The 25812-nt window shown below is 36.3% G+C and overlaps 1 protein-coding gene across 1 annotated transcript in view; it reads left to right on the forward strand.

Annotated features, from left to right (window-relative positions):
• The first annotated feature begins 6385 nt into the window (after positions 1-6385).
• Positions 6386-25812, forward strand: part of LOC150004599 (endogenous retrovirus group K member 5 Gag polyprotein-like) — a 70269-nt gene continuing 50842 nt past the window's right edge. The window contains exon 1 of the mRNA XM_090284912.1: positions 6386-6547. Coding sequence (XP_090141038.1) covers positions 6386-6547 — 162 coding nt within the window. The remainder of the gene's footprint in view (positions 6548-25812) is intronic.

Raw genomic sequence — 25812 nt, forward strand, 5'->3', positions numbered from 1 at the left:
CTACCACTATTATTTCTCCTCTTTTTTTGCCAGTTTAATGGGAAAAAGCAAATGTATTTATTTTCATTCATATTTTTACTATCAGGGAAGATTATCACCTTGGAAACATTTTTCTTAAGATTTATAATTTTTAAGTCAATTTTTCCATATGTTTAGGTGTTTTTAATCCTTTGTAAAAAGTTTATATACTTTAAAAAATATGATTTGTCAATCAAATTGGTTGCAAAAATGTTCCTCATTCACCTTCTACTTTAAAATTTTATGTATAATGTTTTAAAATGGACATTAGCATTAAATGTTAATGCAAATCATTTTATCTTTTGTTAATTTTTTAAAAAATTAATGATAGCCCTGGCTGCTGTGGCTCAGTGGATTGAGCATTGGCCTGCGAGCCAAGTGTCGCTGGTTCGATTCCTAATCAGGGCACATGACTAGGTTGCAAGTCAGGTCCCCAGTTGGGGGCGTGAGTGAGAGGCAACCACACAGTGATGTTTCTCTCCCTCTCTTTCTCCTTTCCCCTCTCTCTAATAAAATAAAATAAAATAAAATAAACAAACAAACAAATTAATTAATTAATTAAAAAAACAAATAAAAATTAATGATATGCCTTATTTATTTTTACTTGAAATTAAATTTTAAAAGTTGCATATATTTTCTCCTATTTTTTTCTTTTTCTGTTTTTAGTACTAACACTAATTAATGTGGAACTTGTGAATTCCAGTACAGAATAATTTTCCCAAGTTATTTATTTAATATTTTTACATTGATGGCTATTGTTGGCTAGTCATGTACTATATCCTGGGGTACAAAACATAGTCCATGTCTTCCAACATTTTATTCTCTCAAGTGTATAAAAGAAGCAAAGAAGATACTGCAATATAATATACATGCCATTATGGTATTAAATACAGTATGCTAGGGTAAGCACAAAGTCAAAACGTAGAGGAGTCACTTTTGAAATTCCCAGAAGTGCCATCTAGACTGAAAGATATAAGATTTATAGCACTTATCCACATAAAAGTGAAAAAAGCAGATTCTATAACTAGAACCAATGGGCATAGAAGGAAAATCTGAAGGAAGAAACCCAAGAGTACCAGAGAGAAAAAGGTCAGGGAGGCCAGTGCAAAGAATATGAGGAGAGTCACAGGACTGGAGCAAAAAAAAAATCATCGAAATGCAGATCACAGAGAGCTTCATGAGAGACATTAAAGGGACCAGACTTACTAAAAGCAAAAACAGCAATGAAGGATGTTGCAGCAGGGATGGAGCATCATAAGATTCTGCATCAGTCTCAGTCCCTGAACAAGTGTGAATATAGGAACACCACGGATTGCTCTGTGCTAGGAAATAAGCATTCATTTTGTCAAACTGCCGAAGCTTGAGGGTGGTTGGTTATATAGTAGCAAGCCATTTGTTGTCACATTCAGTGAATGGTGAGGACCGCCACTGTTGAAGTGTAAACCAGTCCTTCACCATTTGGAACGCAGTGGCTCATTTCTAAATAAAAATCCTCACTTTATATTTTATTTTTGGTTATAATAAGGTGTTGTCTGCATTTAAGATGTATGAAGAGTTTTGACAGTGAGAGGTAGGGGGAAATATTAAAAAGAAAACAACTGAAACTGTAATATACATAATGAAAAAATTGTTAGATGGAACATCAGGTGGGAAGTTTCATCTCCTTTCAGATATTTTTTCTTGATGTTCAGTCCCAGCTCAACCACAACTAGGGTAACCTGAAATAATTAAATAGTGAAACAGGGGAAGTGGGCTTTAGAAGCTGTTACACACACACACACACACACACACACACACACACACACACACACACATTTATATAGGTGATGTGGAGGTATTTTAACATTGTGCACACCAAAGAAAAACAAAAATTAAGTGTATTTATAGGATTGCATTCTTAGTTACAAATAATGACTATTTTTAAAGTATTTGGTACTCGTCACCAGTAATAGTTTAGTTTGGGAGAAATGTGGTACTTTTTAAAATTAAACATATTTTTGACTAATTTTCTTCATTTTCTTCCTAAGATTCTTCCAAAAACTGAAATAAATCATAAAACACTCACCTGTAATGTAAAATTTTTATGAAATTCTACAAATGTATTATTAATGATGAGAAATTATATAAATTCTAAAAGATGTATGTTAGACCATATTAGAAAACTAAAATTCTTACTTTTCCATGAAAATTTTTCTGTAAAGTATAAATATTCAGTCTTGTTGGTTATACCACCTAATAATACAGTTATGAAAAGATTTAAGTGCTACAAGACTAGACCCTTATCTGTTATAATATCTGTTATAACAGTGCCTTTAATTACATGAAGTAGTCATGTTTTTCTCTTTTGGAAGGTGCTGATGCTACAGATTGAAGTGTTGGTTGAATATAGAGTCTCCCTTTGTAGTGTCTAATAATAAGCAGTGTAAATAGAGAAGTCAATTGAGCTTGTTAGGTTAGGGAGTAGGATTGGAATTTATGTTATCTATAGAAGCAAACTGTACAGGCAAAAGCAATCAGCATAGATGAATTTAGCCAGTAGAGTTGAATTTCTGGTAAATTACTGCTCTACATATCACCTCCATTTATACTTGCCCTACAGGTTATTATTTATTATTGAACATCATTACAAATTATTAAGGGAAAATACTATAACTCATTTGAAATGCTGCTACACAATTATGCACACAGTATATTCAAATTCTTGCAATTACTGTACTTATGGGATGACAGGCTGTTATTCAAGAGTTATTTCTTGTGGTTTGAACTATAATAGATTTATTTCTATTTGTGAACATATTATGGTTAGTTATAATCAACAGGAAAAAGAAGATTTAAGTAAGTAAACTCTATGAATCATTATGTCTGAGTAATTTTCATGTCCTTTGTAAAATGAACTAAGCATAGTTTAATCTGCAATGTATAGAGCCATGAACTATTTTGGGCTATTAAGTGTTGAGGGAGTTTTCACCTGAAGAGCATTTCAGTAGTTATGATAAACGGAAAATCAACATTACATACTTATTTCTAGGTATGTAGTATTACCTCCTGGCTGGTTTAGCTCAGTGGATTGAGCGTCGGCCTGCGAGCTAAGTGTCGCTGGTTCGATCTTCCAGTCAGGGTACATCAGAGAAGGAAAACTCTGACTCCAAAAAACCTCCGCTGCCTTGCGGCATACCTCTTCAGGGGAAAGGCTAAGGGAGTAAACCCCGACAGAAAATCCGGAGCCGGAGTCCCTAAGGCGGTTTGACGTTGTAGTCAACACCGGCAACTCCTGCGGCGCACCTGAACCCAAGCTGTATCGACTCCGTCTTTCCCTTGGACCCTTCAGCTGCGAAGAGAGGGGGGGTCTGCTGCATGGGCAACAGCAGACCCTCCGTATTACCCTGCCCAGGCTCTGTGGCTTCAGCGTCATCACAAGATGTCGATTCAACACGGGAGGAGACAGATGCCATGTCACTCCCGAGTCGGACTGCACAGCCATTCTCGGCGGTGCAGATAGACTCTTAAGAAGCTACACCATCGTCTCTCGAGATGGACGGCTGCCGACGGAGTATTACTTCCAGAGAAGGAAAACTCTGACTCCAAAAAACCTCCGCTGCCTTGCGGCATACCTCTTCAGGGGAAAGGCTAAGGGAGTAAACCCCGACAGAAAATCCGGAGCCGGAGTCCCTAAGGCGGTTTGACGTTGTAGTCAACACCGGCAACTCCTGCGGCGCACCTGAAGCCAAGCTGTATTGACTCCGTCTTTCCCTTGGACCCTTCAGCTGCGAAGAGAGGGGGAGTCTGCTGCATGGGCAACAGCAGACCCTCCATATCACCCTGCCCAGGCTCTGTAGCTTCAGCTTCACTGGAGAGGACACTCCAGCATCATCACAAGATGTCGATACAACACGGGAGGAGACAGATACCGTGTCACTCCTGAGTTGGACTGCACAGTCATTCTCGGCGGTGCAGATAGACTCTTAAGAAGCTACACCATCGTCTCTCGAGACGGACGGCTGCCTATGACGACGAGTATTACCTCACTCTGGCCAGAATGGCCTTCATTAACAAATCAACAAACAACAAGTAATGGCAAGGATGTGGAGAAAAGGGAATCCTAGTACACTGTTGGTGGGAATGCAGACTGGTGCAGCCACTATGGAAAAGACTATGGAGTTTCCTCAAAAAAACTAAAAATGAAACTGCCTTTTAACTCAGCAATTCCACAGCTGGGATTATACCTGAAGTATCCCAAAACACCAATTCAAGAGAACCTATATAACCCTATGTTCATAGCAGTGCTATTTACAATAGCCAAGTCCTGGAAACAGCCTAAGTGCCCATCAATGGATGAATGGATCAAAAAACTGGGGTACATTTACACAATGGAATACTATGCAACAGAAAGAAAGAAGGAACACCTACCTTTTGTGACAGAATGGATGGAATCAGAGAGTACTATGCTTAGTGAAATAAGCCAGGCAGTGAAAGACAAATATCATACTAGGTGACTAGTACAGGAACCTAATTAACAAAAGAAACAAATGAGCAAAATAGAACCAGAGGCATGTAAAACAAGGACCAGACTGACGGTGACCAGAAGGGAGAAGGGAGGGGGAGAAGAGGAGAAAGAAGGGGAAGGTCCTAGTCAAGGAACTAGTATAAATGACCCATAGAAATGGACAACAGGGTGGGGATTGACTGTGGGAGAGGAGGTAGGGTGGGCAGGTCAGGGGAGAGCAATGGGGAGAAAGTGGGACAATTGTAATAGAACAACAATAAATTAATTAAAAAATATATTTAAAAATTTAAAGAAACTGTAGGGTAAATAAAAACTAGAGTACATGCAGTGCACCTTACTTTAACCTAGGAGCTTTGTGCTGATGAGTTTGGTGCAATGTAGACTTGTCTTCTCATGTTGTAGTTAGGAAGACAAATTAATACATGATAAGTAACTAGAGAAAAACACACTAGAGTAATAAGTCACATGGTAATTGAATACAAAATTTCAGAGAAAGTTGAAAGGAGGAGAGGCTTTAGTATTCAGAAAAATGTTTCTTTAAACAGTTTAAAGTTGATTTGGGAGACAACATGAGTAAAGTCTGGATAATTAAAGAAAATGCCCATTATGGAGAATGTGTATTCAGGCGCTTTTCTTGTTTTTTAATTTGGTTGGGTTTTGTTGTTGTTTGGGTTTTTATTTTTATTTTTTTGGTGTTGAGTTTTATAAATTCTTTATAAATTTTGGATATTAACCCCTTATCAGATATATTGGCAAATACATTCTGCAATTAAGTGGGTTGTTTTTTTTTATTTTGTTGCTGTTTTCCTTTGCTGTGCAAAACATTTTCAGTTTGATGGAATCCCATTTGCTAATTTCTTCCTTTGTTTCCCTTGCCTGGGGAGATAAATCTGAAAAAATATTGCTACAAGCAGTGTCTGAGATATCACTGCCTATGTTTTCTTCTGAGATTTTTATGGTTTCAGGTCCAACACTTAAATCTTTAATTCATTTAGAATTTATTCTTGAATGTGATGTAAGACGGTGGTCAAATTTCATTTTTTTTGCATGTATCTGTCAAATTTTCCCAGCACCATTTACTGAATAAACTATTTTTAACTCATTGTATGTGCTTGCTTCCTGTGTCAATCATTAATCAACTACAAAGTTGTGTGTTTATTTTTGAGTGCTCTATTCTGTTCCATTGATCTATGTGACTTTTTATGCCAGTAGCATGCAGTTTTGATCACTATTGCCTTATAATATAGTTTGATATTAGGTAGCATGATTCCTCCACCTTTGTTCTTTTTTCTCAAGAATACCATTGCTATTCAAAGCCTTTTTGATTCCAAACACATTTTTGAAATATTTCTTCTAGTTCTGTGAAATATGTCATTGGTATCTTGATAACTTGCATTAAATCAATAGATTGCACAAGGAAAGGAGGGAGGAAGATGGCAGATTAGTAAAGAGAGGCTGCCCTTGCTTGCTCCCAAGACTGGTCTATAGTTTCAGCCAAATGTGGACAGAGCATCTCAGTTAACATCTGGGTACTGGTGTGAGTTGAACCTTGGAGTTGCTTGTGGTGGAGGAAGCTGCCTCTGAATGACCTGTCTGGTGAGGTTCAAGGAGGAAACATGGAAGAGGCACAAGTTCTGGTTGTCTTGGCTTCCTGGGCAGTGGCCAGCTGAGCACAAAATTTTTTCAGTTCCCCTGGGTCTCCCTTGAGAGCAGTTGGAAGTAGAGATTCAGCCTGTGCCCGCTGGCAGAGCCAGGAGTTGGCCAGCTGGCATATGGCTCTCGGAGGCTGGGAGAGCATTCTTTTTTTGTGATTAAAAAAATTATTGATTGTATTTTGCAGATCATGGAAGAAAGGCTATGGGCATGGCGAGATCCTCAAGGAGTGCATACACAGGAGCCCACTTGCAGGGATTCACTCAGCCCTCCCACCCACCACCACAGCCCAAGCGCTTGCCAGTGCAGGGGAATGCCCCCAACCCACTAGCCAGCTCAGGGGAATGTCCCCAGCGTCAGAGGTGGATTAAGGTTGGTTGAGGCCCAGGGTGCAGAAGAAAATATTGGGCCCCTTAAAAAAAAAGAGAGAGATAGGGAAAATAAAAGTACATGTTAACTACATTTTTAAATAAATTAAAATATTATATACTATTAATGTTTTATTTCCAATACAATTTGAATAGATGTATAATTAATAATAGCATAAGAATAATCACAAAGTTTTTATGTTGTTTCACTTTTCTAGCTACCAATGAAAAGAAAAATATAAAATTTAATAGTCTAAATGATTAGAATACTGGAGATTTTTTGTTATAGTGCAATAAGTTAATGATTAATTAAAAGTAAAAAATTATTCCTAAACTACAAAAATCCTGGAATTAATTTTATCTTAGCATAATTTCAACTTACCTGAATATTTTTTTTTACGCACAGAAAACTATTTTTAAAACCATTAATGAAACAAGTACATATCCACAAACTAATTTATACCCCTTCATATTTGCGTATATCGTCAGTCTGCACTGCAGGAGAACCTTTGTACATACAAAGTAGCAAATACAATTCTAATACTCTGGTGAATGGTAGCACAGCCATGCAAGGCCTATGCAGCATAGTATGTGTATAGTATGCAGCATAGTAATGAAGTAATGAAAATAAGCAAATATAAACATACTATCACGTTTTACCACTGATTATAACTTGTACATAATTAAAATTACACATATGAAACCAAACTTGGTGTTATTAGAAAAAAGTGTAAAGTTGGGGTTTTACGGAGCCCTTCAGCAGTTGGGGCACAGGGCGCACGCTCAGTGTGCCCACCGCTAAATCCGCCGCTCTGTGGCCTGCCAACCTTCCAGTGCAGGGGAATGCTCTGGGTCAGAGTGGCCCACCTGCTGGCATAAGGGAACGCCCCAGGCTCGCCTATCTGCTGAAGCATGAGAACACTATTGGCCAGTGTGGGAAATGCCCTTGGTCTGCCCGCAGGCACAGGTGAACACCCCCATTCAATGCACCTGCCCACGGCACTGAGGAACACCCTCAACAAGCGCGGCCTACCTGTAGGCACAGGGGAACGCTTCCTGGCCCTTGCACCTGCCTGCTGAATCTTCCCACCTCTGGCTGGTGGGAAAAATCACACATGTGATGTTCAACCTGGGCCGCAACCAAAAGAGGGTGAAAGGAACTAGAGGAACTTTGGAAAATTTTGGACACTGGTCCTGGAGAAAAAGCTGGGGGAGCAGCAGGCCAGATCCCAGGGCAGATTCAACCCCAATGCTATGGGAGAAGTCTCATAATCATACTATGCTCCTCCAAGAGGCATCAGCTGGAGGCAGTTCAACAACTGTAAGAAGTGGGCAGAGTGACTCTCAGTCAGCTAATGGAAGGACCAACAAAGAGCAACACAACAACCAAGACCAAAATGTGTCTAAAGATTCCAATAAAAGTCATAGAGGGCATCCCAAGAGTATCTGGTTAACAAGATCAAGGAGTCGGAACCAATGAATCACACAGATTCCTACCACAGAAGGCTGCACCAAAAGGCAAAATATAGAAGCTGATCAATCTAAGAAGGAGAAGCAAACAAGAACAGCTACGTAAAATAGGGAGGTGAAAAAACACTCCACCAAACAGGAACAACACCCCAACAAAGGAAAGAAGAAATCCCCAGAAGGAAGGTTAAGTGAAAAAGAGACAAGCAAACTATCAAACATGAAATTCAAAACAATGATAATGAGGAAGCTCAATGAACTCAACAAATTCAAAGAAAACCACAACAAACTCCAGTGGAACTACAAAGAACTCCAGGGAAGCTATTAGGAACTTACAAAGAACTATACCAACATGAAAAAGGACATGGAAACTATCAATAAGAATGAAGAATACAATTTCTTAACTGAAGAACACAGTAGAAGCAATCAAAATCAGGCTAAATGAAGCAGAGGATCAAATCAATGAGTTAGAGAACAACATAGAAAAAAATTCCCAGACAATGTAACAAAACAAAAAAGACTGTAAAAGAATGAAGAGGGTTTAAGAGATTGCAGTACATCATGAAACAAAACAATATCCATATCATAGGAATATCAGATGGGGAAGAAGAGGATCAAGGGATAGAAAACCTGATTGAAAATAGTAATGACAGAAAACTTCACAAACATGAGGAGAGAAAACATCTCACAAGTACAGGAAGCACAGAGGGTCCCAATGAAGATGAACCCAGTGAGGCTCACTCCAAGGCACATCGTAATTAAAATGGCAACATTCAAAGACAAATAGAGAATCCTAAAGGCAGCAAGAGGAAAACAGCAAATGACATACAAGGGAAAGGAACACAAGTAAAAAGGGAAATTAATAAATAGATGTCAATAATAACCTTAAATATAAATGGATTGAATGCTCCAATTAAAAAACATAAGGTAGCGGAATGGATATAAAAACATGACCCATACACTTGTTGTCTACAAGAAACACATCTGAAACAAAAGACTTACACAACCTGAAAGTGAAGGGATGAAGAAAAGTATTCCAAGCAAACAGACATGAAAAAAAAGCTGGGGTAGAATTACTCATATCAGAAAAAACAGATTTCAAAGCAAGGGCAATAAAAGAGATATAGAAGGACATTTCATAATAGCTAAGGGAACAATCCATCAAGAAGATATAACACTGATAAACATATATGCACCCAACATAGGAGCACCCAAATATATAAAGAAAATACTAGAAGACCACAAGAAGAATACTAACAACAACACACTCATAGTAGGGGACTTTAACACTTCATTACCAACAATAGACATATCTTTGAAGCAAAGAAACACCAAGGATATACAGGCATTGAACAACACACTAAACCACAAAAACTTAACTGATATATATAGAAAATTTCACCCCAAAGAAGCAAAATATACATTTTTTTCAAATGCAGATGGGACATTTTCAAAGATAGCTCACATGATAGGACACAAAACAAGCCTCAACAAACTCAAGAAAATTGAAATCATATCAAGTATCTTTTCAGACCACAATGCCTTGAAACTAAAAATCAACCTCAGAGAAAAAAATCAAAGACACCCAAACTCATGGAGAATGAATAACATGCTATTAAATAATGAACGGGTTAACAATGACATCATAGAAGAAATCAAGAAATTTCTGAAAACGAATGATAATGAACACACAACAGCCCAAAACCTATGGGACAAATCAAAGGCAGTCTTGAAAGGTAAGTTCATAGCAATACAGGCATATCTAAAAAGGATAGAAGAATCTCATATAAAAAATCTACCCCTAAAACTACAAGAACTAGAACAACAACAACAAACAAAGGCTAGGGCAATGAGAAGAAAGTAAATCATCAAGATCAGAGCAGAATTAAATGACATAGAGACTAAACAAACAATTCAAAAGATCAACAAAAGTAGGTTTGGTTCTTTGAAAAAATAAACAAAATCGGTAAGCCTCTAGCCAGGCTCATCAAGAAAAAAAGAGAGAAGATCCAAATAAACAAAATCAGAAATGAAAAAGGAGAAATCAGGAGTGATACCACAGAAATACAAATGATAGTAAGAAATTACTACAAACAACTGTATGGCAAGATATTTGACAACCTAGAAGAAATGGACAAATTTCTAGAAACATATAACCTTCCAAAACTGAAACAGACCAATAACAAAGAAGGAAATTGAAACAGTAATAAAAAATCTCCGAACACACAAAAGCCTTGGAACAGATTGCTTCACAGGTGAATTTTACAAAAAATTTAGGGAATAACTAACTCCTAACCTTCTCAAACTATTCCAAAATATCCAAGAAGAGGAAAAAATCCCAAACTCTTTCTATGAAGCAAGTATTACCTTAACTTCAAAACCAGGTCATGACACAACAAAGAAAGAAAACTACAGGCAAATATCATTGATGAGCATAGATGCTAAAATCCTCAACAAAATATTGGCAAACAGGATCCAACAAAACATTTAAAAGATCAGACACCACGATCAAGTGGGATTCATCCCAGGGATGCAAGGATGGTTTAATATTCGCAAAAAAGTAAATATAATACATCACCTAAACAAAATGAAAGACCTAAATTACATGATTATATCAATAGATGAAGAAAAAGAATCTGATAAAGTACAAAACCCATTTATGATAAAAACCCTCAGCAAAATGAGAATAGAGAAAGCATACCTTAACATAATTAAGGCTATACATGAGAAACTTGAAGCCAACATCATACTCAATAGACAAAAACTGAAAGCATTCCTCCGGAGGTCAGGAACAAGACAAGGATGTTCACTCTCTCCGCTCCTATTCAACATAGTGTTGGAAGTCCTAGCCACAGCAATCAGACAAGAAAAAAAGAAAAAGGCATCCAAATTTAGAAAGAGGAAGTAAAACTATCATTATATACAGATGACATGATAGTATACATAGAAAACCCTATAGACTCCACTAAAAAACTACTTGATATAATAATCAAATTTAGCAAAATCGCGGGGTACAAAATAAATATACAGAAATCTAAGGCATTTCTGTACAACAACAATAAAATATCAGAGACAGAAACAAAAATGAAAATACCATTTACCATAGCAACAAGAAAAATAAAGTACCTAGGAATAAAATTAACCAATGAGATAAAAGAACTGTACTCTGAAAATTACATAACACTGAATAAAGAAATTAAGGAAGATACAAATAAATGGAAGCAAATATTATGCTCGTGGATGGGAAGAATCAACATCATTAAAATGTTCATACTACCCTGGCTGGTTTGGCTCAGTGGATTGAGCGTCGGCCTGCGAGTTAAGTGTCGCTGGTTCGATCTTCCAGTCAGGGCACATCAGAGAAGGAAAACTCTGACTCCAAAAAACCTCCGCTGCTTTGCGGCATACCTCTTCAGGGGAAAGGCTAAGGGAGTAAACCCCGACAGAAAATCCGGAGCCGGAGTCCCTAAGGCAGTTTGACGTTTTAGTCAACACCGGCAACTCCTGCGGCGCACCTGAAGCCAAGCTGTATTGACTCCGTCTTTCCCTTGGACCCTTCAGCTGCGAAGAGAGGGGGAGTCTGCTGCATGGGCAACAGCAGACCCTCCATATCACCCTGCCCAGGCTCTGTAGCTTCAGCTTCACTGGAGAGGACACTCCAGCGTCATCGCAAGATGTCGATTCAACACGGGAGGAGACAGATACCGTGTCACTCCCGAGTCGGACTGCACAGCCATTCTCGGCGGTGCAGATAGACTCTTAAGAAGCTACACCATCGTCTCTCGAGACGGATGGCTGCCGACGACGACGACGATTACCCAAAGCAATTTACAGATTCAATGCAATCCTTATTAAAATACCAATTACATATTTCACAGACATAGAACAAATACTCCATAAATTCATATGGAACCAAAAAAGACCCTGAATAGCAAAAGCAATCTTGAGAGAAAAGAGTATAGCAGGAGGAATCACAGTACTGGACATCAAACTATACTACAAAGCCACTGTGATCAAAACAGTCTGGTACTGGCATTAAAACAGACATATAGACACATGGAACAGGATAGACAACCCAGAAATAATCCCAGGCCTATATGATCAACTAATGTTTGATTAAGGGGGAAGGAACGTAAAACGGAGTGAGAAGAACCTTTTCAAGAAATGGTGCTGAAGAACTGGACAGGGACATGCAAAAAAATAAAACTAGACCACCAACTTACACCACGTAGGAGAATAAACTCAAGATGAATCAAAGACTTAAATATAAGCCGTGACAACATAAAAGTCCTAGAGGAAAACATAGGCAGGAAAATTTCAGATATTCAATGTAACAATATTTTCATGGATACATCTCCTAAGGCAAGAGTTTAAATGAAGGAAAAAATAAACAAATAGGACTACATCAAACTAAAGAGTTTCTGCTCAGCAAAAGAAAACATCAGCAAGATGAAAAGGGACCAACCATATGGGAAAATATAATTACCAATGATAGCTCAAACAAGGGACTGATCTCCAAAATATATAAAGAGCTAATATGACTCAACATCAAGAAAACAAGCAATGCAATTAAAAAATGGACAAAGGAACTGAACAAACACTTCTCTGAGGAAGACATACAAAAAGTCCATAGACATGAAAAAATGCTCAACATCACTAAGCATCAGATAGATGCAAATAAAAACCACAATGAGATACCACTTTACACCAGTCAGAATGGCCATCATAAACAAATCAACAAACAAGTTTTGGCGAGGATGTGGAGAAATGGGAACCCTACTGCACTGTTGGTGGGAATGCAAACTTGTGCAATCACTATGGAAAACAGTGTGGAATTACCTCAAAAAACTAAAAATAAAACTGCTTTTTGAACCAGCGATATCATTGCTAGAATTATACCCAAACATTCCTAAAACCCTAACTCAAAAGAACTTTTGCACACCTATGTTCATAGCAGCACTGTTTACAATATCTAAGTGCTGAAAACAGCCTAAATGCCCATCTGTAGAGGAGTGGATTCAAAAACTGTGGTACATTTACACAATAGAGTACTATGTAGCAGAAAGAAAGAAGGAACTCCTGCCATTTGCAACGACATGGATGGAACTAGAGAGAATTATGCTTAGTGAAATAAGCCAGGCAAAGAAAGCAAAATTCCATACAATGTCACCTAATACAGGAAACTAAGGAACAACAGAAACAAATGAACTAAATAGAACAAGGAACGGAATGACAGTTATTATGAGGGAGGGCGGTGGGAGAGAAGGGGGATAAGTAAGAGAAGGGTTTAGTCAAAGAACATGTATAAATGATTCATGTACATGGACAACAGGGGGAATATGATTGTGGGAGAAGCGATGGGCTGGGTGGGGGGAGTAACGGGGGGGAAATGGGACCACTGTAATTGAAAAACAAAATAAAAGTTGTATAAAAAAAAAAGAAACAGTTCAAAAGATCAATAAAACTAGGAGCTGGTTATTTGAAATGGTAAACAAAATTGACAAGCCTATAGCTAGGCTAATCAAGGAAAGAAATGAAAAAGGGCAAATCACAACCGATATAACATAAATACAAAGTATTATAAGAAATTACTACGAACAACTGTATGGCAAGAAATGTGACAACCTAGATAAAATGGTCAAGTTTCTAGAAACATTTAATGTTTCATAACTGAATCAAGAAGAAGCAGAAAGCCTGAATAGACTGATAACAAGGGAAATTGAAGCAGTAATCAAAAAACTCCTGGCACACAAAAGCCCTGGACCAGATGGCTTTACAGGTTAATTTTGCAAAATGTTTAAGGAAGAACTACCTTTCTCAAACTATTCCAAAATATTGAAGAGAAGGGAAGACTCCCAGTCCCTTGTTATGAAGCCAATATTACTCTAATTCGAAAAGCAGGTCAAGGCATAACAAAGAAAGAAATCTATAGGCCAATATGGCTAATGAACAAAGATGCTAAAATCCTCAACAAAATATTGGCATTCCAGATCCAGCAACACATTGAAAAGATCATACACCATTATCAAATACGATTCATTCCAGGGGTGTAAGGTTAGTTTAATATTTCCAAACCAATAAACATAATACACCACATAAAAAAAATGAAAGACAAAAATCACATGATCATATCAATACATGCCTTAAAAGAATTTAATAAAGTGCAACACCCATTTATGATGAAAACACTCAGCAAAATGGGAATGGGAGAAGCACACCTCAACATAATAAAGGCCATATATGAGAAACCCAAAGCCACCATCATACTCAATGAACAAAAACTGAAAGCATTCCCCCTGAGATCAGGATCAAGACAAGGGTTCCTCTCTTTCCACTCCTATTCAACATAGTCTTGGAAATTCTAGATACAGCAATCAGACAAGAAAAAGAAATAAAAGGTACCCAAACTGGAAAAGAGTAAGAAAAACTGTCATTAATTGCAGGTGACATAATAGTGCACACAGAAAACCCTATAGGCTCCATGAAAAAACTACTCAACCTTATAAGTGAATTTGGTAAAATAGCAGGGTACAAAGTCAATGTTCAGAAATCGAAGACATTTTTGTACACCAACTGTAAAATATCAGAGATAGGAACTAGAAAAAAATTCCATTTACTGTAATAACAAGAAAAATAAAGTGCCTAGGAATAAACTTAACCAAAGAGATAAAAGACCTGTACTCAGAAAACTACATAACACCAAAGAAAAAAATTAAGGTTGTTAGAAGAAATCAGGCCTCTGACGAAGGATATGTTCCCATGTCCTTCAGCCCGGGTGTCCTGTGTCTCAGATAAGCAAGCTGGCCTTGATGATGCCTGCAGGTGCAAAGCTGTATCAGGCCGCTGAGCCATGGTATCCTGCATGCAAAGAGACCTTGCTGAGTACTCCATCTCCTTGCCTTATAGATAACTCTTATATGAAACCAGACCTAAGGACAAAGTTATAAATCTTTAGGAAGTTAAAGCCTCATTATATGTTATCCTGCTTAACTTCTGGATAATGATTATGCTCTGTAAAAATTTTAAAATTCTCTACCTTGAGCCTGTTCTCATTGATCTATTTTTAGTATCATGTTAAACTCAATAAAAGGATGGACTTCTGTGCTGCTCTTGGCTGACTTGCCTGAGCATGCGGCAGCCCCCCATTCATCCAATAATTCTGTCTGCTGGAATTACCTCAGTGTTACTTGATTACATACAGCACTACATCTATGTAAGGAAGATACAAATAAATGGAAGCATATACCATGTTCATGGATGGGAAGAATGAACATCAGTAAAATGTCCATACTACCCAAAGCAATTTACAGATTCAATGCAATCCCTATTAAAATACCAGTGACATATTTCATAGATCTAGAACAAATACTTCAATACTTCATATGGAACCAACAAAGACCGTGAATAGCCACAGCAATCTCGAGACAGAAGAACTCAGTAGGAGAAATCACAATATTTGATATCAAATGACATTACAAGGCCATTGTAATCAAAACAATCTAGTACTGGCATAAGAACAGATATATATATAAATGGAACAAACTAGAGAGCCTAGAAATAAACCCAGGTCTATATGGTCAACTAATTTTTGACAAAGGGAAAAGGAACATAAAATGGAGTGAGAAGAGACTCTTCAACAAGTAGTTTTGGGAGAACTGGACAGGGATGTGCAAAAAAAATGAAACCAGACCATCAACTTACACCACACACCAGAATAAACTCAAGATAGATCTAAGACTTAAAGTTAAAACATGACACCATAAAAGTCCTAGAGCAAAACATAAGCAGGAAAATTTCAAATATCCCATGTAGCAATATTTTCTCTGGTATATCTCCTAAGCAAGGGAAATAAAGGAAAGAATAAACAAACGGGACTACATCAAACTAGCGAGTCTCTACTCAGTAGAAGAAAACATTAGCAAGATGAAAAGGGAACCAACCATATGGGAAAACATATTTTCCAATGATATCTCAGACAAGAGAGTGATCTCCAAAATATATAAAGAACTTATACATCTCCAAACCAAGAATACAGACAACCCATTTTAAACATGGGCAAAGGACCTGAAAAGACACTTCTCCAAAGAGGACATACAGAGGGGTCATAGGCATATGAAAGAATGGCCAACATCACTAGCCATTAAAGAGATGTAAACAAAAACCACAATTGGATACCACTTTATACCATTCAGAATGGCTATCATCAACAAATCAACAAAGAACTAGTGCTGGTGAGGATGTGGATTAAAAGGGAACCCTAGTGCATTGTTGGTGGGAATGCAGACTGGTGCAGCCTCTATGGAAAACAGTATTGAATTTCCTCCAAATACTAAAAATAGAACTGCCTTTTTAACTAGAATTTCCATTTCTAGTATTATACCCAAAGATTTTTAAACCCCAATTCAAAAGAAGCTATGCACCCCTATGTTCATAGCAGTGTTATTTACTTTAGCCAAGTGCTGGAAACAGCCTAAGTGCCCATTTGTAGATGAGTGGATTAAAAAAACTGTGGTACACTTAAACAATGACATACTATGCAGCAGAAAGAAAGAAGAAACTCCTTCCATTTGTCATAACATGGATGGAACTAGAGAGAATTATGCTTAGCAAAATAAGCCAGGCAACAAAAGACAAATACCATATATCATCTAATAAAGGAAACTAATGAACAACACAAACAAATGAGCAAAATTGAACCAGAGGCATGTAAACAAGGAAGAGACTTATAGTTACCTGGAGAGAGGGGGTACAGAGCTAAGGGGTGTAACTAAGGGAAAGGTTTAGTAAAGGAACTAGTAAAAATAACCTGTGCTCATGTATAATGAGGTGGGGATTGACTGTGGGAGAAAGGGTGGTCCATGGAGGAAGTGATGGGCAAAAAAGTAGGACAACTGTAATAGAAAAACAATAAATAAAACCAAAATTTAAAAAATTCAATTGATTGCATTGGGTCATATGCACATTTTAATGATGTTTATTCTTTCTACCCATGAACATGGCATGTGCTTCTACTTATTTGTATATTCTTCAATTTCTTTCTTCAATGTCTTATAATTTTCCAAGTACAGATCTTTTATATCTTTGGTTAGATTTATTTCTAAGTATTTTATTCTTTTTGAAGCATTTGTTATTGGTATTGTTTCCTTATTTTCCATTTATGATAGTTCATTACTGGCATATAAAAATGCAACTGATTTCTGTTTATTAATTTTGTATCCTGCTACTTTACTAAAATCATTTATCAGTTCTTGTAGTTTCTTGGTTAAACAATTAGGATTTCCTGTGTACAGTACTATGTCATCTGTAAGTAAAAACAGTTTTACAATATTTCTTCCTTTCCAATTTGGATACCTTTTTTTTCTTCTTGTCTAACTGCTATGGCTAGGACTTCCAGTACTACGTTGAATGTGAGAAGTAAAAGTGAACACCATGTTTTGTTCCCAGTTTTTCCCATTGAGTATGATGCTGCCAGTGGGTTTGTTGCATATGGCCCTTAATATGTTTAGATATGTTTCCTCTATTCTCACTTTGCTGTGAGTTTTTTTTCATAAATGGGTGCTGGATTTTATCAAATGATTTTTCTGCATCTGTTGTGATAATGTGGTTTTTATCCTTCATTTTGTTTATGTGGTGTGTCACATTTTTTGTGTGTGTGAATGGTGTACCAAACTTGCATTCCCAAAATAAGTGCTACTTGATCTTGGTGTATAATCTTTTTGATGTATTGCTATATTCAGTTTGCTAATATTTTGTTGAGGATTTTAGCATCTATGTTTATCAGGGATATTCGCTTATATTTTCTTTTCTTTTTTTTCTTATGTCGTTATCTTGTTTTGTAATTAGGATAATGCAGCCTCATAAAATGAACTTTGGGAATAGTTTGGGAAGAAGAGGTGTTAGTTCTTCTTGGAATGTTTAGCAAAATTCACCTGTGAAACCAGCCAGTCCAGGGTTTTAGTTTGTTGGGAGGTTTTTGATTACTGTTTCAATTTCCCTAGGTGTAATCTGCCTGTTAAAATTATTTGATTCTCCCTGATTTAGTTTTGGAAGATTTCATAATTGTAGGAATTTATCCACTTTGTCCAATTTGTTGGCATATAGTTGTTCATAATATCTTTCTTAAAATCTTTTGTACTTCTTTAGTGTCAGTTGTTTTTTCCCCTCTTTCATTCTGATTTTATTTATTTGTGTCCTCTTTCTTTCTTTATTAGGCTAGTAGACATTTGAAAAGATGCTCAATGTCACTAATCAGAGAAATGCATATTAAAACCATAATGAGATACCACCTCACACAGGTCAGAATGGCTATCATCAATAAATCAACAAACATCAAGTGCTGATGAGGATGTAGAGAAAGGTGAATCCTTTTGCACTGTTAGTGGGAATGCAAATTGATGCAGCCACTATAGAAAGTAGTATGAAGGTGCCTCAAAAAATTAAAAATGGACCTGCCTTTGGACCCAGCAATTCCACTTCTGAGAATTTATCTGAATAAACCCAAAACACTAATTCAAAAGAATATAAGCATCTCTATGTTTCAATGCAGCATTATTCATTATCACCAAAATATGGAAGCAGCCCAAGTGTCCATCAGTAGATGAGTGGATAAAACATTTATGAGACATTCACACAATGAAATATTACTCAGCCATAACAAAGAATAAAATTATATCCTTTGTGACAATACAAATGGACCTGGAGAACATTATGCTAAGTGAAATAAACCAGTCAGAGAAAAACATATAGCATATGATTTCTCTCATATGGAATCTAATGAACAAACTGAACTAACAAGCAAAATAGAGACTGACAGAGAGCAGGATGACAGCTCTGGCAGGGGGGTGGTTAGTGAGTGGAGGGATTGAGCAGAAAGAAAAATGGACTAATGGACATTGACAACAGTGTGGTGATTTTGAGGAGGAGGGGTTAAAATGGGAATAAATGGTAATGAAAAATGTACAACAAAAAATAAATTTTAAAAATGCCCATTATGCACTTTTAGAATACCAAGAGCACATGCATCTAAATTAGATGTAGCTCATGTGTTATGGGAACCAATGTGTGGAGGAGTCATATTGTTTGTCAGTGGGAACACAAGTAGACTAAGTAGAGTGGACAACATTAGAGAAGACTGTAGAACAAATATATAAAAATATATATCTTCCTTTATTTACATATCCTCTATCTTTCTATCTAACTATCTATTCTTATCTGTTTATTATCTCTCTATCTATCTATCTATCTATCTATCCATCTATCTATCATTTGTCTATCTCCAAATTCAGAAGCTCCTGAATCCCTAAGTCGATAATAGAAATGTTTTTGTTAATTGGGACAATTTTGGGGTAGCATTGATAGCCAGTGAGGGTAAATTTTGATTTTATGTATTTTCTCTCCAACAAGAGAGTCCCTCTACCTCAATCCTGCTGTTCTTAAGCACTTAAATAATGTATTCAGGATCAGGTGATTTTTCCTTGTCCTTAAGTTAACTAGTTGATTTATATATGGAAAGAAAACTCCTGTTAGTTAACTATTATATTTTAGACATGGGGCTGGAACAGGATGTGTTTTTTCATATATATTTTCACAGTAATGCCTCAAGTTAGAGGTTATTATCATTGAATATTAGAAATTAAGAACATTAGGAATAAGCAAATCCCTATGTTTCCAGTACCAAAGTCTATGCTATCTTTTATAATCAAGTTGTAGGTCAAGTTGTCAGATCTATCAGATACAGTCATTTTTGCTTCACTCCTTTCTATAATATGCGCTCCCCTATTCTCCTATTTCTTGTAGTTCGGGTGGGCATGTTGCTACCAGGTGGCCTGTGCTTTATCCGACAGTTAATGGAACCAGAGTCAGGAACCTGAACTACATCACGTCAAATAGTTCCTCTCACTATAGAAATTTTAGCTAAGAGAGAAATTAATTGAGCTGATATCAATAATTGGATCCATAAATGATCACAGCCTTAGAGAAGAAACAAATACCCTGGGAGGAAGATGAAACAGATATGGACTGAGAAACAGGCATGCAGAAGTCTATGTCTTTGTGTGACTAAAAATGTCTTTATTAGATCGTCTGGCTTGAATAGACATAAGACTCTAGGTTTAAAATACTATTTTCATTGGAAGTTGTGGAGTTTACATTATTTTACAAAATCTGGTGGAGCAGAGAAAATCTTCACTCTGGTTCATTTTAATATCTTTATAAGCATTTTTTTTTTTTTTAGTGGAAGCTTTTGTTTTGTTATTGTCTTTATTTGTTTTTTGTTTTTTTTTATTAAGGGAAAATATCTCAATGAGCCACTCTGATTTACATATACAAAAATAACACATTTTTTAGTTTTACTTAATGAGACTCTGTTGTAATAATTTTCAATGTGAACAGAAATATAATGAATTTATACATAGTAAAAGAATTTGTCAGAAACAATTTTTCTTTTTCATGAAGGAGCACAAATAGTATAATAACAAGTCAAAATTTTTTCTCACTCTAACTCAATCGAAGGTGACTATTTCCTAGACTCTCAAAGGCAACTATCATTTATGAATATAGTATAAGAATATCAGGACAACTTGTAACATTAATAGTGAATATAATTTTTTAGGTAATAATTCAACAGTAATAATATGCAACCATTACTAGATTTGAGTGTTCTCTATGTAATAAATTATTTCTTTAGTATTAATATGAAATGTGACAGCAATTTCTGAGACTGTCTACTTGCAATAAGTCTCATAAGAAATAATGAGCATGGTATTTGAAAGGGTTCATTTTACATGGCAAGGTCAGAAGGGTAGAAATATTTTGGAAAATGAAAACAATTTTTCATTATTTTTCATGTTTTTTCAAAGATTTCATGCCAAGGTAGACAATGTATACAGCAAAATTCATGCTTAGATGTTTAGGGATTATTATTCAGATGTTTGTGGGTGGCTATTGGTCCAGTGGGAAAAACAGAAATGGGGCGATTTTTCTTCCCCTCTTTAAGCAAAGTTAGAACCATATTTCAAGTGACAAAAGGCAACAAGTGCCAAGAGGAGGGGTTTTGGAAAGAATAACTGCCAAGATTCTCTGAGTGATTCTCAGTGAACTAAATTCTTTTAAACCTCAATTTCTTCATTTGATAAAATTTTACTGAGTATGCCTGTTGTGTGCCAGACACTCTTTCAGGTGTCCAGAATATATCAGTGAACCAAATATCCGCTTTTGCTGACTTTAGGCTCTTTCACATGTCCATTCTCCTACACCTAATTAAAATGCATCATTCATGCTTGGCAGCTTTAACCACTAATGTGCAAACTGAGATGTGTCTGCATGCCTCTCTTTTCTCTCTAGTTATTCATTTGACTTGCTTTTCCCTTCAAATCTTAGGAGCAAAGTACTTATAAATTCCTGCATTTCTCAATGTAAGATCACTTACAGAGATGCATGGCAGGCTATTTCAGAGACCATATGAAACTGTCATTAAAGTGCTGACCTTCTAGGGCAATGTTTTTTTTTTTTTTTTTGGTAGATAAACTAGTTGTAAAATCAGACAATTCATAGATGTTAGTTCACATATCTACTTTGGCGAGTTTTGAGAAAATCATGGATATACTTTGAATTCCACTTACTCATAGTGCTTTATCAGGAAGATGAGAAATAGAGAGTTCAAGGGAAAATAAATGTGGAGTTATTTCCAAATCTACTCAATAGGAAATCTTCATGAGGTCATTGTTGGCTCCACAAAGAAAAATTGGGGAAGAAAGACACACTCTTCAAGGGATAGTAAGTCTTACCAAGAGATGAAAAAATATTGAGCCAGGAGTTTTTAGTCAAGACAAAAGAAAACTGAGAAGTAAGAATATATAATTTAGTATCATTATACAAAGGGTTTCCTGGGCACAGTCTTCAAGGATTTGATAGAAGTATACAGCATAGCACTTGTCACTAAAAGCAACAGGCTCAACAGGATGTAGTGAGTGGTGGCTGTCAGAAGTCAAGCCACAGGAATTAGGTAGTGCTTCGTGTGTCTAGAGACACTAGAAAAAAAACAATTCCTCAAAGCTCTACTACTAATAAACTATAGACAATTCTTGAAAACAGCTGTTAGTGTGCTGCCAGAAGGCAGCCACAAGAACCCAGAGCCATCAAGAGACAGTACTATTTTGGTAAGTTTTACAGAAGCTGTAACTGATATCTGGAAGCTCTTGCAATAAAATTTCAAGTGAAAATGAAGGGTGTACAACTTTATATATAATACAATATTGAGAACTATGTAAGTTATATATGTCCATATATAGAAAACAAAGAAGAATACATATTTTCTTCAATGAGTATGATTTAAATCTATAATAGTGAAAATGTTTTTTCTGTAATTCAGTCCCATTACTGTCAAATTTTATGTAATACACACAACATTTCTGATTTAAGTCCATCTTAATGTCCATTTTAAAGAGTGACAGTTTAGAGACTTTTTTTCTGAGCATGAAAGCAGATTATAAAAAAATTAATGTAGGAGTGAGTGACAATTACACCTGTGCTCTTTACTTTCATAACTGATCAAAGGGACCAATGAGGAAAAAGAAGCATAATGACCTCAAATATAGTTTGAGAATAGATTAAAATACTAGTTACAACAATATAAGTTATTATGATTTTGGTCTCATTCTCATGAAAACCCAAAGGAAGTTATTGATTTTGTGATCCCATGCTCTCTTTGGGCAGAGCTGCAGACAGAGACCAGCCATAGTTGCTGAGGTTTGTGGTAATGAGAAAATACCAGGAGAGAAATTAGTGATGTTGTACAGGTGGGATGTAAAAATTGAATCCCCTTCTAGGAGGCTGTGTCAGAAACAGGAAGTAGGGGAAAACCTGTAGGATCACAGTGAAGTGATAAATACATAGAAAGAAAGTTTCTAGAAACCTTTCCTTAAAACTTGGAATGTGGTCTCTTTTTCAGATTAGAGACTCTTCAATCCTTTCTTTACAAGTGGTACCAGCCAATATGGACTGTGACATCCCCAGTTATTTTCCTTCTTTCTGTGCAGAGCTCAGTTTAGGTCACTTGCTAACACTATTTGCTGTTTTAATAAAGGGGCCCTCTGACAGTTTTTTTCCTAGATGAAAGTCGAGGAGTGAAGGCTGACCATGAACAGGCTTAGTCACAAAGTGTAAGAGCAGGAAGGTGCTGTCCATACAATGCCACGGGTGGCAGAGCGTGAAAGGGAAGCTGACTGTGTCATCTACCTTTTTAGGAAGCTGAGCAGGGAGATAGTCATGGGCATGAAGAGTGTACCCTCACATAAATTATCAGGACATATTTGAGTGCCTGCAAAAACTACATTAGGCAAATGATCTGTCAATGGGTCAGTTTTCATCTGATGATCACTATAAAGAAACACTAAGTAAAATGAAATAAAAATTTATCAATCAAAACTAGCTTCAGCATATTAAAACAATTCAGTTCTCAAGATTTAAATAGTCCATAGCACAAAGTGACAAAATGAACTGAAATAAACCTTAACTTTGTGTGTGTGACACATTATTAGTCAATGTAAATCATCTAAGAGACTATGTTCATTTTAATTAATGTGGCAACCAATAAGATAACAGTTATGGCACACAAGGTCTAGCATTTCCACTTAATAATTTATGCATTCAAACACATTTGCTGATCTCCTATAGGTTAATGTTCAGGCAACCTCTAACCTTGACCATGGGCTTATTTTACTGAAGGCAGCATGCAATCACGATGCCTTATTGGCCTAAGCACTAATCAGCGAGGGCTAAGGCAATTTCTTAATTAGGAAAAAAAGTTAACTCTGTGAAGCTCTCTGTGAAAGTGTATGCCCAAGATTTGTATTATGATATAGCAGGAACACAAAAATATGAGTGCTTTCATCAACAAACCAAGAAATGAAAACAGCAACTCTGAATAATGAAAATGTGTCTCGTTGTTGCCGATCAAACGTGTACCAGTGTCAATACTTGAGAAGTACCATTCAGCTGCTTTCTTATGCTTTCTAAAAGAATTGAGAAGTTTTAAAATTTTTTATTTGATTTTATTTGGCTTATCTCTCAATTAAAGATAGAAACATTGTCTGCCATCCTGTTAGAATGACTTATTACTAAATTTAATTTTAATTTTTTCACCAGCTTCATCTTAACTCTCTGTTCCAAGATAAAGCCTCTGAATTCTATATCCAAATATGTTTTCAGCCTTAAATATCATTGAGCATTGAAAGCTTTATCCCATTCTCTAACCCTGCCCAGCTTATCTCAGGTTACTAGAACTTTTAAAATCTTTACATTTATGCCATGTCTTTGACATTTATAGCAAGTACAATAGAATGAGATTAAAATCAAACAAGTTATGCTTATATGCTAGGTATACAACCTCTTCTGCCAAGGTTCTTATCTTTTTAATAAACCATAGTATTTATTGCCTATGTTGCTTCTGTAGGAGAACACCTGACCTTGTTTCTTACCAAATATTATTAGCAGTTAAGCGGTAATAAAAAGGTTTCTTTTCTTTCTTATAGCTGCTTTCTTTTTAAAAATCAAAAAAGGAAACTTTTCCCTAAAGGCATTTAATTATCATCTTCTACTATTTCTTTGTTTTATTTTCAGAAAATATATTCTCAATGCCATCTTCAAAGTGAAGTTCACATAGAAGGCATTTTACATCATGTAGCCACGGTGCAATTGTATGTGACCTCTGCACAATTGGAAGGACAAACAAAATTAAAGACTGAAGTTAAAAAATCAAGCTTTATTTCAAGAGTAAAACAACTAACACACATTTAGATTGTGCCTTGGACCAAACACTCTTCTAAATACTTTAAATATAGCTTTATTTATTTATTTTATTTTTATTTTCAAGTATATTTTATTGATTATGTTGTTACAGTAGTCCCAATTTCTTTTGTATTTGCTCCCCTCTTCCCAGTGCCCCTCTTCCATTCAGCAACCACCCCCCCCCCGCCTCCCCAGTTAATGTACATGGGTTGTGCATATAAGTTCCTTGGCTTCACCCTTTCTTATATTATTCTTAACTCCCCCCTATTTTCTACCTACCAGTTGTGCTTCTTGATCCCTGTACCATTACCCACTTCTTCCCCTTCCTCTTCCCAACTGATAACCTTCAAATGATCCCCACGCCTATGATTCTGTTCCTGCTCTGGTTGTTTACTTAGTTTTTGTTTGTATTTTTTAGATTCAGTTGTTGATAGTTGTGAGTTTGTTGTCATTTTAATCTTCATAGTGTTGATCTTTTTTTTAAATAAGTCCCTTTAACATTATATATAATAATGGCTTTGTGATGATGAACTCCTTTAGCTTTACCTTCTCTGGAAAGCACATAATTTATCTGTCCTTCCATTCTAAATGATAGTTTTGCTGGATAGAGTAGTCTTGGTTGTAGGTCCTTCCTTTTCATCCCATTGAATACTTCTTACCAGTCCCTTCTTGCCTGCAAATTTTCTTTTGAGAAATCAGCTGATAGTCTTGTAGGTACCCCTTTGTAGTTAACTCTCTGCTTTTCTCTTGCTACTTGTAAGATTCTCTCTTTATCTTTAACTTTTGAAATTTTAATTATGATGTGTCTTGGTATGGTCCTCTTTGGGTCTAGCTTGTTTGGGACTCTCTGTGCTTCCTGAACTTGTATGTCTATTTCTTTCACCAAGTTTGGGAAGTTTTCCTTCATTATTTTTTCACATAATCTTTCAATATCTTGCTCTTCCTCTTCTTCTGGCACCCCAATGATTCAGATGTTGGCACATTTAAAGTTGTCCCAGAGGCTCCTAAGCCTCTCCT

This window comes from Furipterus horrens, unplaced genomic scaffold (assembly GCF_987537825.1).
Source record: "Furipterus horrens unplaced genomic scaffold, mFurHor1.1.pri manual_scaffold_7, whole genome shotgun sequence".
NCBI classification, from domain to species: domain Eukaryota; kingdom Metazoa; phylum Chordata; class Mammalia; order Chiroptera; family Furipteridae; genus Furipterus; species Furipterus horrens.